Source organism: Leguminivora glycinivorella, chromosome 2, assembly GCF_023078275.1.
Source record: "Leguminivora glycinivorella isolate SPB_JAAS2020 chromosome 2, LegGlyc_1.1, whole genome shotgun sequence".
Classification (NCBI taxonomy): Eukaryota; Metazoa; Arthropoda; class Insecta; order Lepidoptera; family Tortricidae; genus Leguminivora; species Leguminivora glycinivorella.
This window is the reverse complement of record NC_062972.1, coordinates 19,128,242-19,140,685: the sequence shown is the minus strand read 5'-3', so window position 1 is coordinate 19,140,685 and position 12,444 is coordinate 19,128,242. Positions and strand designations below refer to the sequence as shown.

The window sequence follows — 12,444 nt, the reverse complement described above, 5'->3', positions numbered from 1 at the left end:
GATGGACAAGCCTGTAAGAGTTAATCAACTAACATAAGAAGGCCCATGTTTCACTCTAATAAAACCCGAGTAAAGGACTCCTATATGCGGCGGCGTAATCTACCCCTCGCATCGCCACGCCATGTGTTGCTGATAGGTATCTACACGAGTTCCTAGTAATTAGATGATACAGTAATAAAATCATTGGCCGCGTCATGATGGGGTGCTATCGCAGATCTTTGACCAATTTTGAGGCTATTGTTTGACATATGGTGATAAAAATCAAGTGATGCAGGAAAATATTTACTATTGTTAAGAAGTAATAAGACTAGGTATAGGTACATAGGTAGGTCTTAGTATATACGTACCTATTACCTACTACACCGCGCACCGCACATCTCATATTATATTTTTATTTTATCATTATTCAAGACACATGAACGATTTTTTTTTCATGTATCACTTGATACTTAGGTTATAAGTTTACCTAAGCCTTAGTGCGTTTTCACATTATCCGATCCGATGTTGGATGTAGGACCGATATACCATACATTGAAGCCACCATCTTTCATTTTTGCATTTGAAATCCTTCCGACATCTTATATCGGATCGGATAATGTGAAAACGCACTTACGTCTTTATACTCTTTATTAACCCCCGACGCAAAAACGACGGGGTGTTATAAGTTTGACGTGTCTGTCTGTCTGTTTGTCTGCGTGTGTGTCTGTCTGTGGCATCGTAGCTCCCGAACGGATGAACCGTATTAGATTTAGTTTTTTCTGTCTGAAAGCTGTATTAGTCGGGAGTGTTCTTAGCCATGTTCATGAAAATCGGTCCACTATGACGCGGTCAAGGGTTTTTCGAAATTTTAATTTTGTGGTTATTAAGTACTGACTTATACAGAGTCGGGCCTGTAACAAAGGCAAGGAATTGAACTCTAGGCTATTCTCCTTATACTGATCAACATTTGTTCGGCGGTTAAAAATAACTTGTATTTTGATTTTTATCACCCTTGAAAGTTTTTTCTAAGAGGTAATGTATTGCGAATTCTGTTAAGTTTAAAGTGTGACAGACAACGTCAATGACAACAATAATGGCGTACATTGATTAATATTTATTTTGTATAAAAAATTAAAAATTTAAAGACTTCATAATTTTTAAAAGTCACTGAACAAATGTTGATCAGTATAAGGAGAATAGCCTACAGTTCAATTCTTCGCCTTTGTTACAGGCCCCACTCTGTAGACTAAAATTAACGCTACGCCGCTACGGCGTATCAATCAGTCCAAATATTTATTCGTTATAAACTTAAAACTAAAAAACATTATTTACAAAAGTTATGACTAAAACTACAAACGTACAATGAATGTTTTAATTATTGTTCTTTATTCTACATATTTATTCCATATATTTATAACACTGATAAATTGAAATACGAATAGGTAATACTAAAACTACGAAAAGCATCAATAATGCAGCAATAAATGCCTATAGAAGTTATTTACTTGTTCAGAATAAAATATTGAATGTTTATGGTGATATTTGTAGTAGCCATCAGACATATCGGTGTCTGGTGGAAATAGACTAACGCGTAATGTGCACGTCTGCCACAGAAAGCTTTTAGAACGGTGCGCCGCGGACGAGCACGAAGAAAGGGAACCAGCAACCTTTTTCATTCACTTAATATAAAAAACCGGCCAAGAGAGTGTCGGGCCACGCACAGTGTAGGGTTCCGTAGTTTACCGTTTTTACATTTACATTTCAGCTTTCTAGTGAAAACGGTCACTGAGATTATCCGCGGACGGGCGGACGGACAGACATGGTGAAACTATAAGGGTTCCTAGTTGACTACGGAACCCTAAAAAAGTATAGTTTTAAACTAAAAGGGCATAATTTGAATTGCAATCACCCTCTGAGACTGATATGGGGTCATTCGGGTTTTACGTAAGCTCTATAGGGCGGGTCGGGGTTTGCTTTGCTAATTTTTGGTCTAGATGATTACGTCATCCGTACTAATTTACATTTTTAAACAAATGGCAACCCACAAATTATCTGATGTATACCTGAAAAAAACCAAAACAACACATTGATAGATTTTAAACATGAGTATTAGGTAGCAGTGGCGGCTGGTGAAAATTTCTGCTAGGCAACACTGAGCAAAAAGAAACCTATACTTTTACATTATTAGGTACTTTACTAGTAACCAATTTTAGGCAAGCCGGTGGGAATCGGCTTGTATAGATCAGCCGCTGCTGTTAGGTAGGTACCATAAAGAAGAACTTTCTGTTCTATTTGTGATTCAATGAAGTAGAGATTTCCGAGCATACTTATTGGAGAAAAAATTAACAACATGCGTGGTTCTGTACCGCATGAAATCAGTAGTTCATGTTATACGAGTACAAGGCCGAGTCACACCAGCCATTTCGATAGGACAGAGACTTGCGTAGAGAGATCACTTTGTAGAAATAGTGTTCATATTATTATTTTAAAAAAGTGTAGAGACTTTTGAAATAAATAATTATGATATCTTTAAATACATTATTTTTCCAAACTTTCCACCTCTTTACGATTCATTAATATTCAAGTATTGTGGATCGAATAGTCTTCTGCCGCTATATTTTTCTTAAGTAAATGTCTTTGACAATGGTTCACAATTCACAATTCATCATCTATCATTTCATCCCTTATGTTATGTATAAATCAAATCTTACAAAAGGAGCGTAGTTTTCGTAGGTTTAACCCTTAAATGCATGTCCAAACATATTTTAGCATGACTAGGGTTGCAAAAAAACGGTTTTTTTTCTGGCTTGAAAAAAAAACATGAAAAAAAACCGTGAAAAAAAACAGTTTTTTTTCTGGAGTATGTTTTTTTTCTAAAGTACGAAATCTCAAAATTTGCAAAGTAGTTAATACTTTTATACGGTTTTTTAGACTTAATGTTAACTATTAAACGAATTTAATCAAATAACTTTAATTTCTGGTCTTATAAAAGTAACATTTACGAAATCTGTAGTTGGTAGTTATCACTGTTGGCAACACCACCGCCTCTCCACGCTACACGCAGCATCGGGAATTCCCCAATTAACGTTTGTATACTGAATGTTAATTGAATTAAAATGTACGTTATTGTTATTGAAACACGTTACAACTCACGAAAAACCGTTATTGTCGTATTATTTGTTCATCTGAAAAAAAACCATATTTAGAAAAAAAACCATGGTGCTCGGTTTTTTTTCATGTTTTTTTTTTCACAATTCTGAAAAAAAACATTTGGTTTTTTTTCTATTTACAACCCTAAGCATGACAAAGATATTTTATTTAAATTTGAATTTTGACATGCTGTCAATAGAGTCAAAAATACATGATGCATCACTATGGATTTAAGGGTTAAACGCATTCATATTTCTCTACTATTTAACAGGAGTACCTAATGCGAGTAGCATTAGACTAGCATATCTATAAGTAAACCTACAAACAATTTTCAATCGAAATTGAAATGTAACTGAAAAGAATGCCATCAAAAATGTTTTGATAAATAATAACAAATTATAAATATCTCTATCTTTCAAGTTGCAAGAGCAGCTTTACAAAGTATTTTGCGCTACACAAAATCATTTTAAGTTATTATGAATTTCGTCACGACTCCACCGCTTCCCTATCCTCCATTAGTGCTGGGTTGACGTAGTATTTTTTAGAGCTCGCCTTTCGCCCTCCGTATGCATCTAATATCTAGACAGATCTATAAATACCCGATAGAACAGGCGCTAGTCACGACTGGACGTTCCCATGACCAGACACGATTCTATTATCAAGGATAATTCATATATTTACATACCTATAATAGAGGTATAAGGCAGTGTCCTAAAGGTCTTTGCAGTTATTAGGGTTCTGTACTGAAAAGGTACAAAAGGAACCCTTTTGGTGAGACTCTGTTTTTAACCCCCGACGCAAAAACGACGGGGTGTTATAAGTTTGACGTATCTGTCTGTCTGTCTGTCTGTCTGTCTGTCTGTCTGTCTGTCTGTCTGTTTGTCTGTGTGTGTGTCTGTCTGTGGCACCGTAGCTCCCGAACGGGTGAACCGATTTCGATTTAGTTTTTTTTGTTTGAAAGCTGAGTTAGTCGGGAGTGTTCTTAGCCATGTTTCATGAAAATCGGTCCACTATGTCGCGGTCGGGGGTTTTTTCAAAATTTTAATTTTGTGGTTATTCTAATGGCAGCTGTACAGTCTAACCAAAAAAAAATTAAATTTAAAGTGGCAACATTGTAGTGTCATCCCTTTTCAAATCAATATGTGTGAGAAAACGGGACAGACCGACGAGAGCTTGAGACGAGCGCTTGTGCCCACATATAGGCTAGTCTTCTGTTCAATTAACCGAAATAAAATATTACAATATTTTATTATGACTTAAAAACAGCAAAAAATGTTTTTAAAGTAGGTATACTTTTACGTAATTAGGTGAAAACAATACAGTCATGTTAATCTATAGATTATCTGTGAATCAGGTCATTTTATTCGAAAACAACATCTTCTGACTTTTTAAGTATGAAGGCATAAACTTCAATATGTCAGTGATTGTTTGAACACGCAGTATGGTTCGAATTCGATGACGTCATTACATCGCCGACAGCGTTTTCGGTGGCCAAAATAAATAAAAAATTGCCGACAATTTTAATCGAAAATACGTAGTCATCAATTAGTCGTCGTACAGTTCAAAAACCTTAATACTCAATAAGTTTTAAGTTTTTGTACAATGCATCATCAATTCATCATAGATCAATAATTCCCTATTGTCAGAACTTCAAATTGCACTTCGAAAAAGAAAAATGTATTTAGAAAACCGCCATTCGTCTCCATCGGAAATGATTTTCCATGCGATCGCCTCTCAAAACGCCACCGCTCCGATATTGCGGCTCACCCATGTGTCCCTAATGCTGTAATGCTTCAAGGAAATTATTTTAAAATGAAGATCTGGGATTTTACTGAAAAAACTGTACTTATTTTCTTCGTTCAATAAGCGCCACCTGCACCGCCCGCTTAACTCGAGGTTAGTGGGCTGTCAACTGTCAAATTCCATATAAAATGGTGGGTTCACCTCCTCTTTTTTCGGTGGTGCAAGTGACTCTAAGCCGGATTCCTAAATATAGCGATAGTGTCCTAAAACTCATACACATTTTGCGGTACTATTTCATTAGGAACTTCTTTAATAGGACCCATAAGAGCTAGAGTAGGAGGATAGATTTTATTACGTCCTTGCAATCGTTGGTTGCAATCTATTAAGAATTTTTTGACGAATTAATGTTTTTTTGTTTTAACGAATGTTGTCTAATTCACTGGTAAATTAAGATTAAAATAAAAATAGAAAATGGTGTATGATGGGATTGATGGGTATTATCCAATTAAATGAGAGGACCGACATTTGAATAAAACATTTCACTTTTACACAAATATTTATTTGCCACTGAAGTACACAGGAAAAGTTTCACTCGGAAAAGTTACTACATCTAATGAAAAGAAATCACAGATAAAATACATTGGATCACTAGAACACATCGTGACATTACAGGCTACACAATAAAAATATTAATTTGAGTAAGTGTATAATTAAGAAAATATACGTAAATCACAGTTTTAGTAATAAGAAATTTATCACAAAATTAAATACCTAAAATAAAAGTGAAAAAAAAATAGAAAAATATGTCTAATATTGGATCGGCTTAAGCCTTTTTAAACTTTTTAGTTAAGAATACATTTTTGTTAAGTTTCTATATAATGAAACGTTTAATTAAACATTTTAAGTAATCTTTTCCTCGCATTTCTATCACAGCATTCCCAAATTTATCGAATACCTACTTATTTTTACAGTACAATTTCTCCACAATCAATCATATTTCAATTTGGAGCTCCCCAAGGCACAAACCTAGCAGTCCATGTTACATTTGTAATATGAATTTTCATATCATTTCAAAAGGCATTTCTCATATTCAAATAAGTTCTTTTCATAGAAAATTATAACAAAAATAATAAATCGGACTAAAAAATCCAGTGACAGAAAACTGATAAGTAATGCAGTTTTAATAATAAATTGTGATATATTCGACTACAGAGTCGACTATACGCCGACAACAGGGTCGAGTGGAAAAAAGAGGGGAGGCCTTTGCCCAGCAGTGGGACACTAAAAGAGGCTAATTAATAGTACATTGTGCAAAAAGGGGAGGAAGTTGAATATTATTAACGAGAGTAAGTTAAATCGCGACGGCTTGCCGGAGCGATTTAAAGACTTGAGTTTGTAATATTCATACTCCCCGAGTTTCACACAATGTTTTTCATCACACTCGCAATGTAAAAAATATGTAAATAGATGTAAAAAAGTTAAGTACGGTACAAGGAATTTCATTATTCCCTTGGGAGAACGATTTTTCTGTAACTTACGCTCCGCCTGCGTGCAATTGTACATTTAAAGTGCGGGTGTGATGAAAAGAATATATTCGACTTCGTACATCTTTCATTTTCTTTTTTTTTTTGAGTAATAAATTGACACGTGAATTCTAATGACGTCTAGAAATCTTATGGCCATGTATAGGTATTATTCAGGCATACCTTTTTTATATATTATTCAAGCCATAATCGAAAAAAGGGCTGTAATTTATTTCGTACAGTTCATAAGTTCTTTGCTCTACTACGGTACAAAAGTTATAATTTGCTATAATTCTATGTCAGTCGTTGATAGCTTAACAGATCATTTTTATATTCTTGATTTTGACCCAAGAGAAAGAATAAGAGCAGCGACTAAGTGAAACCCTGGGAGAGTACAGCATACTTATTAGTATTTAATGACCTTTTTAAATTACCTACACAACTACGGATATCGAAAATAAATATTTATAATACTAGCTAGGCTAGTGGTTTTTTTGCCGTTAGCGTAAAAACTATATTAAATTGCTGTGAAATACAAATTACGTTGTAGTTATATGAGTCCACTCATTATCAGGTTAAACGTTACAGTTTTAGTATAATCATACAAAGTAATAGTATAAAAATGTTTCTCATATGATAATAATACGGTAAAAGAGGTACTATGAGATGAAACAAGTAGGTATATTGTCACAACAAAATAAAGGTAATGTGGAAATTGCAGTTCTTTAGGATTCTAGCTAGATATTCATTAGATTCAGTAACATAACCTGACAGTACAACATACTGACATAGTACTGACATTTTACCAGACTCGAAGAATACATACTTTAGATTTTACAGTAATTAATGGTAATGGCTAAATGCAAGCATTACATACATCTTGACGATTAACAACCTTACTTTGTGCTCAGCGAAATACTCAATTATATTTGGCACTAAATGTTAAAAATCTACAACCAAAAACATTATCTGATAGGTAAATACAAGGTAGGCACAAAGATCTATAGAAAATGTGTTTTAACGACGCCAAAGAGTTCAGTTTTACTCCAGTTAAAGAACAGACGTAGTCCTTTTTACAAGTAGATACATAAGATAGTCGGTATATCTTGGAAGGTGTAATCATTAACTTTCGTTCATTCGGCAGCTGCAGAACTAACAGTTTTTTAAGAAGTGTCGTTCGACTAATTTAATGCGCACACGAGCTTAAGACCCCATATACAATTTTAAAATGAAAATCGAGCTAATAATGAAGTCGCACATGCGATTTTGCAATTTTGTAAGTACGTAAGTACTTCGAATTAGAGTCTAAATTAGATTTCATATAACAATAAGTGTTATTTGTGAGTGTGCACGGGAAAACGTGCCACTTTGTCGATTGCTATAATGCCGCTGTGTCAGTTTATTCATGTAAATCTCGCCTTAACGGTAACCGACAAAGAGGGACGTTTTACTAAACACACTCACATTTTCTTTTCGGCATTATTGATTCAAATTCATACAGCAGAGTTTGGTTTAACATTTTTTTTTATTTGATCCTCCATGAAGTGATCCAATCGTTTCTTAGCTACGAATATTTTCCTTTTAATTTGACACTGGCAAGCCTGCTGCACAGTAAAGATTTCATTGGCCAATAAAACTGCTCCTAGTATTAGATACTATGGTACGACAAAAGTATTTCATAGGAGAAAGCGGATTGAAATCAAGACAATCGTATTTGGACTCATAACCCGCGTGCTACCTAAACATACACAGACGCCCTACTAGATGAAGCGAATGCGTGGATACGTACGCAGTAATGTGCTCGTTTATTTCTTACCAGGCGGTTTCTTGGCGCGACCCTGCTTGATGAGGTGGACTAGCTTCAGTTTCTGAGCATCTTCGCTCTCCAAGTAGTTTTGCAGCATCTGAAATAAATATATTTCAAACATTCGCGTCCCATAACAATACCTTCATTAAATACATTTTAAAGAGGTACTCGTACTGTCTTTGAAGAAACCCCTAGGATTTTTTATATGTATACGAGTTTCCATTTTATTCTCGCTCGTACAGAGATAAACTTACTTTACTACCGAAATGGACCAAAAAGTCGAAATTATCTACTCAAACCAAACCTATTCACATACATACGTACAATTACGCCTGTATCCCATAAAGGGGTAGGCAGAGCACATAAATTACTCAAGTTTCAGTGCCACTCTTGGCAAAAAGGGGTTGAAAGAAAACGAAATTGTGACATTGCAGTGACAGGTTGCCAGCCTCTCGCCTACGCCACAATTTAACCCTATTTAATATCCCACAGTCGACTTCTACGACACCCACGGGAAGAAAGGGGGTGGTGAAATTCTTAACCCGTCACCACACGGGCAAAAACCTATTCATGTTCATAAAACATCATAAAAACACTCAAAAAACACCAGTAGCTAATAGATTATAAATTATAACCCACTAAAAGCAAGCACTTAGAGCTGCATCAAATATTCAGAGCTACAAATTGGGTCTACATCTGCGACAACACAATTACCGAAGTTTCGCCCAGCTGCACCCAACTTATGGGGAAACTTATTTCAACAAATTAACTACCATGTAAGTGCCACTGACGTGAAGAAGTAAACTTGAGGGTAAAAGCGGATAAATATCATTGTTCTTAGAACAGGTAAGTAACTAAGTTAACCCTTCCGAGGTCCAGCGACATCATATGATGTCAGTGTTACAGAAGATAATATTCTGAGGTTCAAATGCTTGGGACTCGAAGGGTTAAAGGTTTCCAAAGTATCTTAGTTTAGTTGCGTGTCTTAGTTTAGGTTGTATTGTATGTAAAAGATTTTGGTACCGCAAGACAGAGATTATTTTTACAGTCGACATGTCTCGGATAGTGTTTCAATTTGAATAAGGTGCAGGTACAATAATCGCTTTCATCTATCCCGCATTGCTCTTCTTAAGCAAGTTCATAGCGAAGAAGTACCTATATGGCACGTTGCGGTAGCAACCTTCACTTATAAAGACTGCATCACAAGCACGGCAAAGTTCACGTATGCACACTATTAAATGTTTACTATCTCTATAGAAACGGGTTCCAGACAAATCTGTTCAGTGTACTGACCTGCAGGCTGAGGTCGGCGCGGATGACAGCGGCGGCCGGCGGGTGCGCGGCCAGCGCGGCCAGCGTGGGCAGCAGCGCGGCAGAGTGCTCGCCCGACACCAGCCAGTTGGCCGGCAGCGTGCACAGCATGCGGACCACACTCCAGCCCGAGCACACAGTCTCCTGAGAATACATCTTGACTGTAGTACCTTATTAAGCCACCGTTAGACGGTATCCTACATAACCACTATCTGACTGATGAGCATGAACCACAGATGTCATATATACCATAGATCAAGCAAACGTATCTACTTAGCGTGTCAAATGAACTCAGTGAAATCCACTGAGTTGTCCGTCTTTACTCGCAGCTTGCAGCTTTCGGGCGTCCATTTTTGTAAGTTGAAGTCAACCAAAACATAAAAAATGCCTCGTTACGTGATATTCAATTGCAACAACACAAAAATTATGAACAATCAAGAGCCTGAGACATATTTAAAATTACAGGCAAGAATCAACTTCAGTACAAAATTTGACACGCTCGGCCCCTATACAAATATATGAATTTGTTTCTTCTATCTAAATTAAGTTCTGTGGCATGAACATATACTTGTCATGGAAGCTGACGTTGTCATGGTTTTATATACATACACAGCTAATATACCTATCTTCCCCTTGAGTGTGAAAAGTTAGGACTATACTGTCACTTCGGTAAGGGAGTCAATATAAAAGTCGGTCTCTTAAATCGCCTTTGAAAATGGGTTCATTTCCCCAAAAAAAGTCTTGAAGATGTATAGGTTCCCACAAAATGGAGTTGTCAATTGTTTTGTATCTAAATTAGGTACCTAAAAGTCACCCCTATTACATCCCTCACGACAGCGCACGTCTTCCTGTCACACCTGTGTCTCTGACTGCTTTATGGTCTGGACACCTGACCCCGTGAGAACCAATTTTATTGATCATTTATGTAATTTGTAAAAAAATGTACATACTTGTACTTATTACATAATTGGTATCCCTAACCACCGTACATATTCATCGTCGTCCAACGTCCATTTCTCACTAAGACGTTGTGTGTGACGAAAACCGTAAATTCGTATTCGAAGAAAATGCATTTAATACATAAATAATACATAGAAAACAAACATATTATGTTTATTTTTATGTATTTTCAGGACTGGTAGCAACAAATTGCACTAAATTTATAACCAAAAACTTTTTAGTCTTGCGAAAAATTAATTGGAAAATTAATAATTGCTAATTGTAAAAACAGTTAAAAATGGCGTTATTTTTAATTATACAGAAGTTAATTATTCCATTAAGAACATATAGGTAATATAATAAGATAAGGTAGCCAATCGGAATTGTGGGCCATTAAACAGTGTTAAAAGTAACATGACTTGTTTGTTATCGGAAAGTAACTCTTAAATACACGACTGAAGTTCTTTGCAATGATTGATGTTTTATTTTAAAGTGTACTAACAAATTTATAGTTCAACGGTACTAGTTGATTGTAAATGGATGTTAATTTCTGCAGCTAATTAAGAATCTATAGCGGTCGAGTCGATGACTGGAGGCTAACAAGGAAATGTATGGTAATACAGGTGTCTCCACAGGTGTCGCCCGCATGGGAACGAGAAACGGTCAAAGTTATACGTTTCTTGAATATATTGCTAGTAGTATTTGTGAGCGTGTTTAGTAAAACGTCCCACTTCGTAGGTTACCATTAAGGCGAGATTAACTTGTATCTTTATATGTATAAATTGACAAAGCGGCTTTACAGCAATCGACAAAGTGGGACATTTTCCCGTGCACACTCACATTTGTTGAGAAAATGGTTAACCTTTAACCAAAATGACGTATTACTGCAGTGCGCGAATGTGACCGTTAATGCCACGCCATAACGACTACGACGACATACCACATTCGTACGTTTATGCGTGCTTTTTAACCGACTTCAAAAAAGGAGGAGGTTCTCAATTCGACTGAATATTTTTTTTTTGTAGACTGATCGGCGTTTGGCCCCAGTCACACCTAGCTATTAGCACTGCTGGCTAAAGCATAGTTAACATAGTATTGGCACGCGTTTAGCGACGAATAAAAAAAATATATTTAAAAATTAAAAAAAACTGATAATCACATCTTAATTTTAATACGTTGATAACTCTACATTTGAAGTTTGGTTGATCTAACTTTTTGCGTTTGTAAGTTATTGATGATGGCCGTTGACCGGCGAAAATGCACTGTGAACAAATACGTGAAAAATCCCCTTGGTCTGGGTCAATGATTGCTAAATTGTTGAATTTCCAGAAAACTACTAGGCAATAATTATTGCCCAAATCATTATTTCATTAAAGGACAATTAAATAATAGTGGCAAAATAATTCAAAATATCCACTCCTTGCGGTCCACACGGAATCAACAGACAAAAAAGATGGATGAAAATCTTGTTCAGAGAATGATGAATACTATTTTCAGAAAAGTCCGTAATTTTGTGCATAAACATACTGAATGATTGAAATATATGTGACACGCTATAAATTAATAAACGATCTTTTATATTCTGCAATAAAAAATATTGTTTACTTTTTTCTTTTCATTTAAAAATTAAATTCCTCCCATCGCGTACCAATTCTAAATTAACTATGGTTTATGTCATTCAAACTTAATCTTCAAGAAACTGTAGGTATCATTTCGTTGTAAACAAAAAACTCTAAGTTCTAATGCAATAATTACATAACACATATTCTCATTGACGCAAACTTTCCATAGTTATGCACAAAATGACATTACATCGCGCATCAAGCTCGAATCGCCATTCCAGGGATTTGTGCTGCCTATCCTGTGCCATATTTAGTTTCGACTTTTATACAATAAAGAGTTTATACATGCATACGTTATGAATATTTTTATTAATATATGCGTATGTCTCGCCGTCTTTCGCCACAAATCTTTCTTGCATGTGCCACTTAT

The 12,444-nt window shown here is 35.6% G+C and overlaps 1 protein-coding gene across 1 annotated transcript in view; it reads right to left on the bottom strand.

The window, feature by feature from the left end:
- Positions 1-6,508: 6,508 nt before the first annotated feature.
- LOC125239887 (S phase cyclin A-associated protein in the endoplasmic reticulum) overlaps positions 6,509-12,444 on the bottom strand; it is a 71,571-nt gene continuing 65,635 nt past the window's right edge. The window contains exons 20-21 of the mRNA XM_048147655.1: positions 9,496-9,657; positions 6,509-8,299 (exon numbers count right to left, since the gene is read on the bottom strand). Of these exons, the coding sequence (XP_048003612.1) occupies positions 8,201-8,299; positions 9,496-9,657 (261 nt within the window). The 3' untranslated portion in view covers positions 6,509-8,200. The remainder of the gene's footprint in view (positions 8,300-9,495; positions 9,658-12,444) is intronic.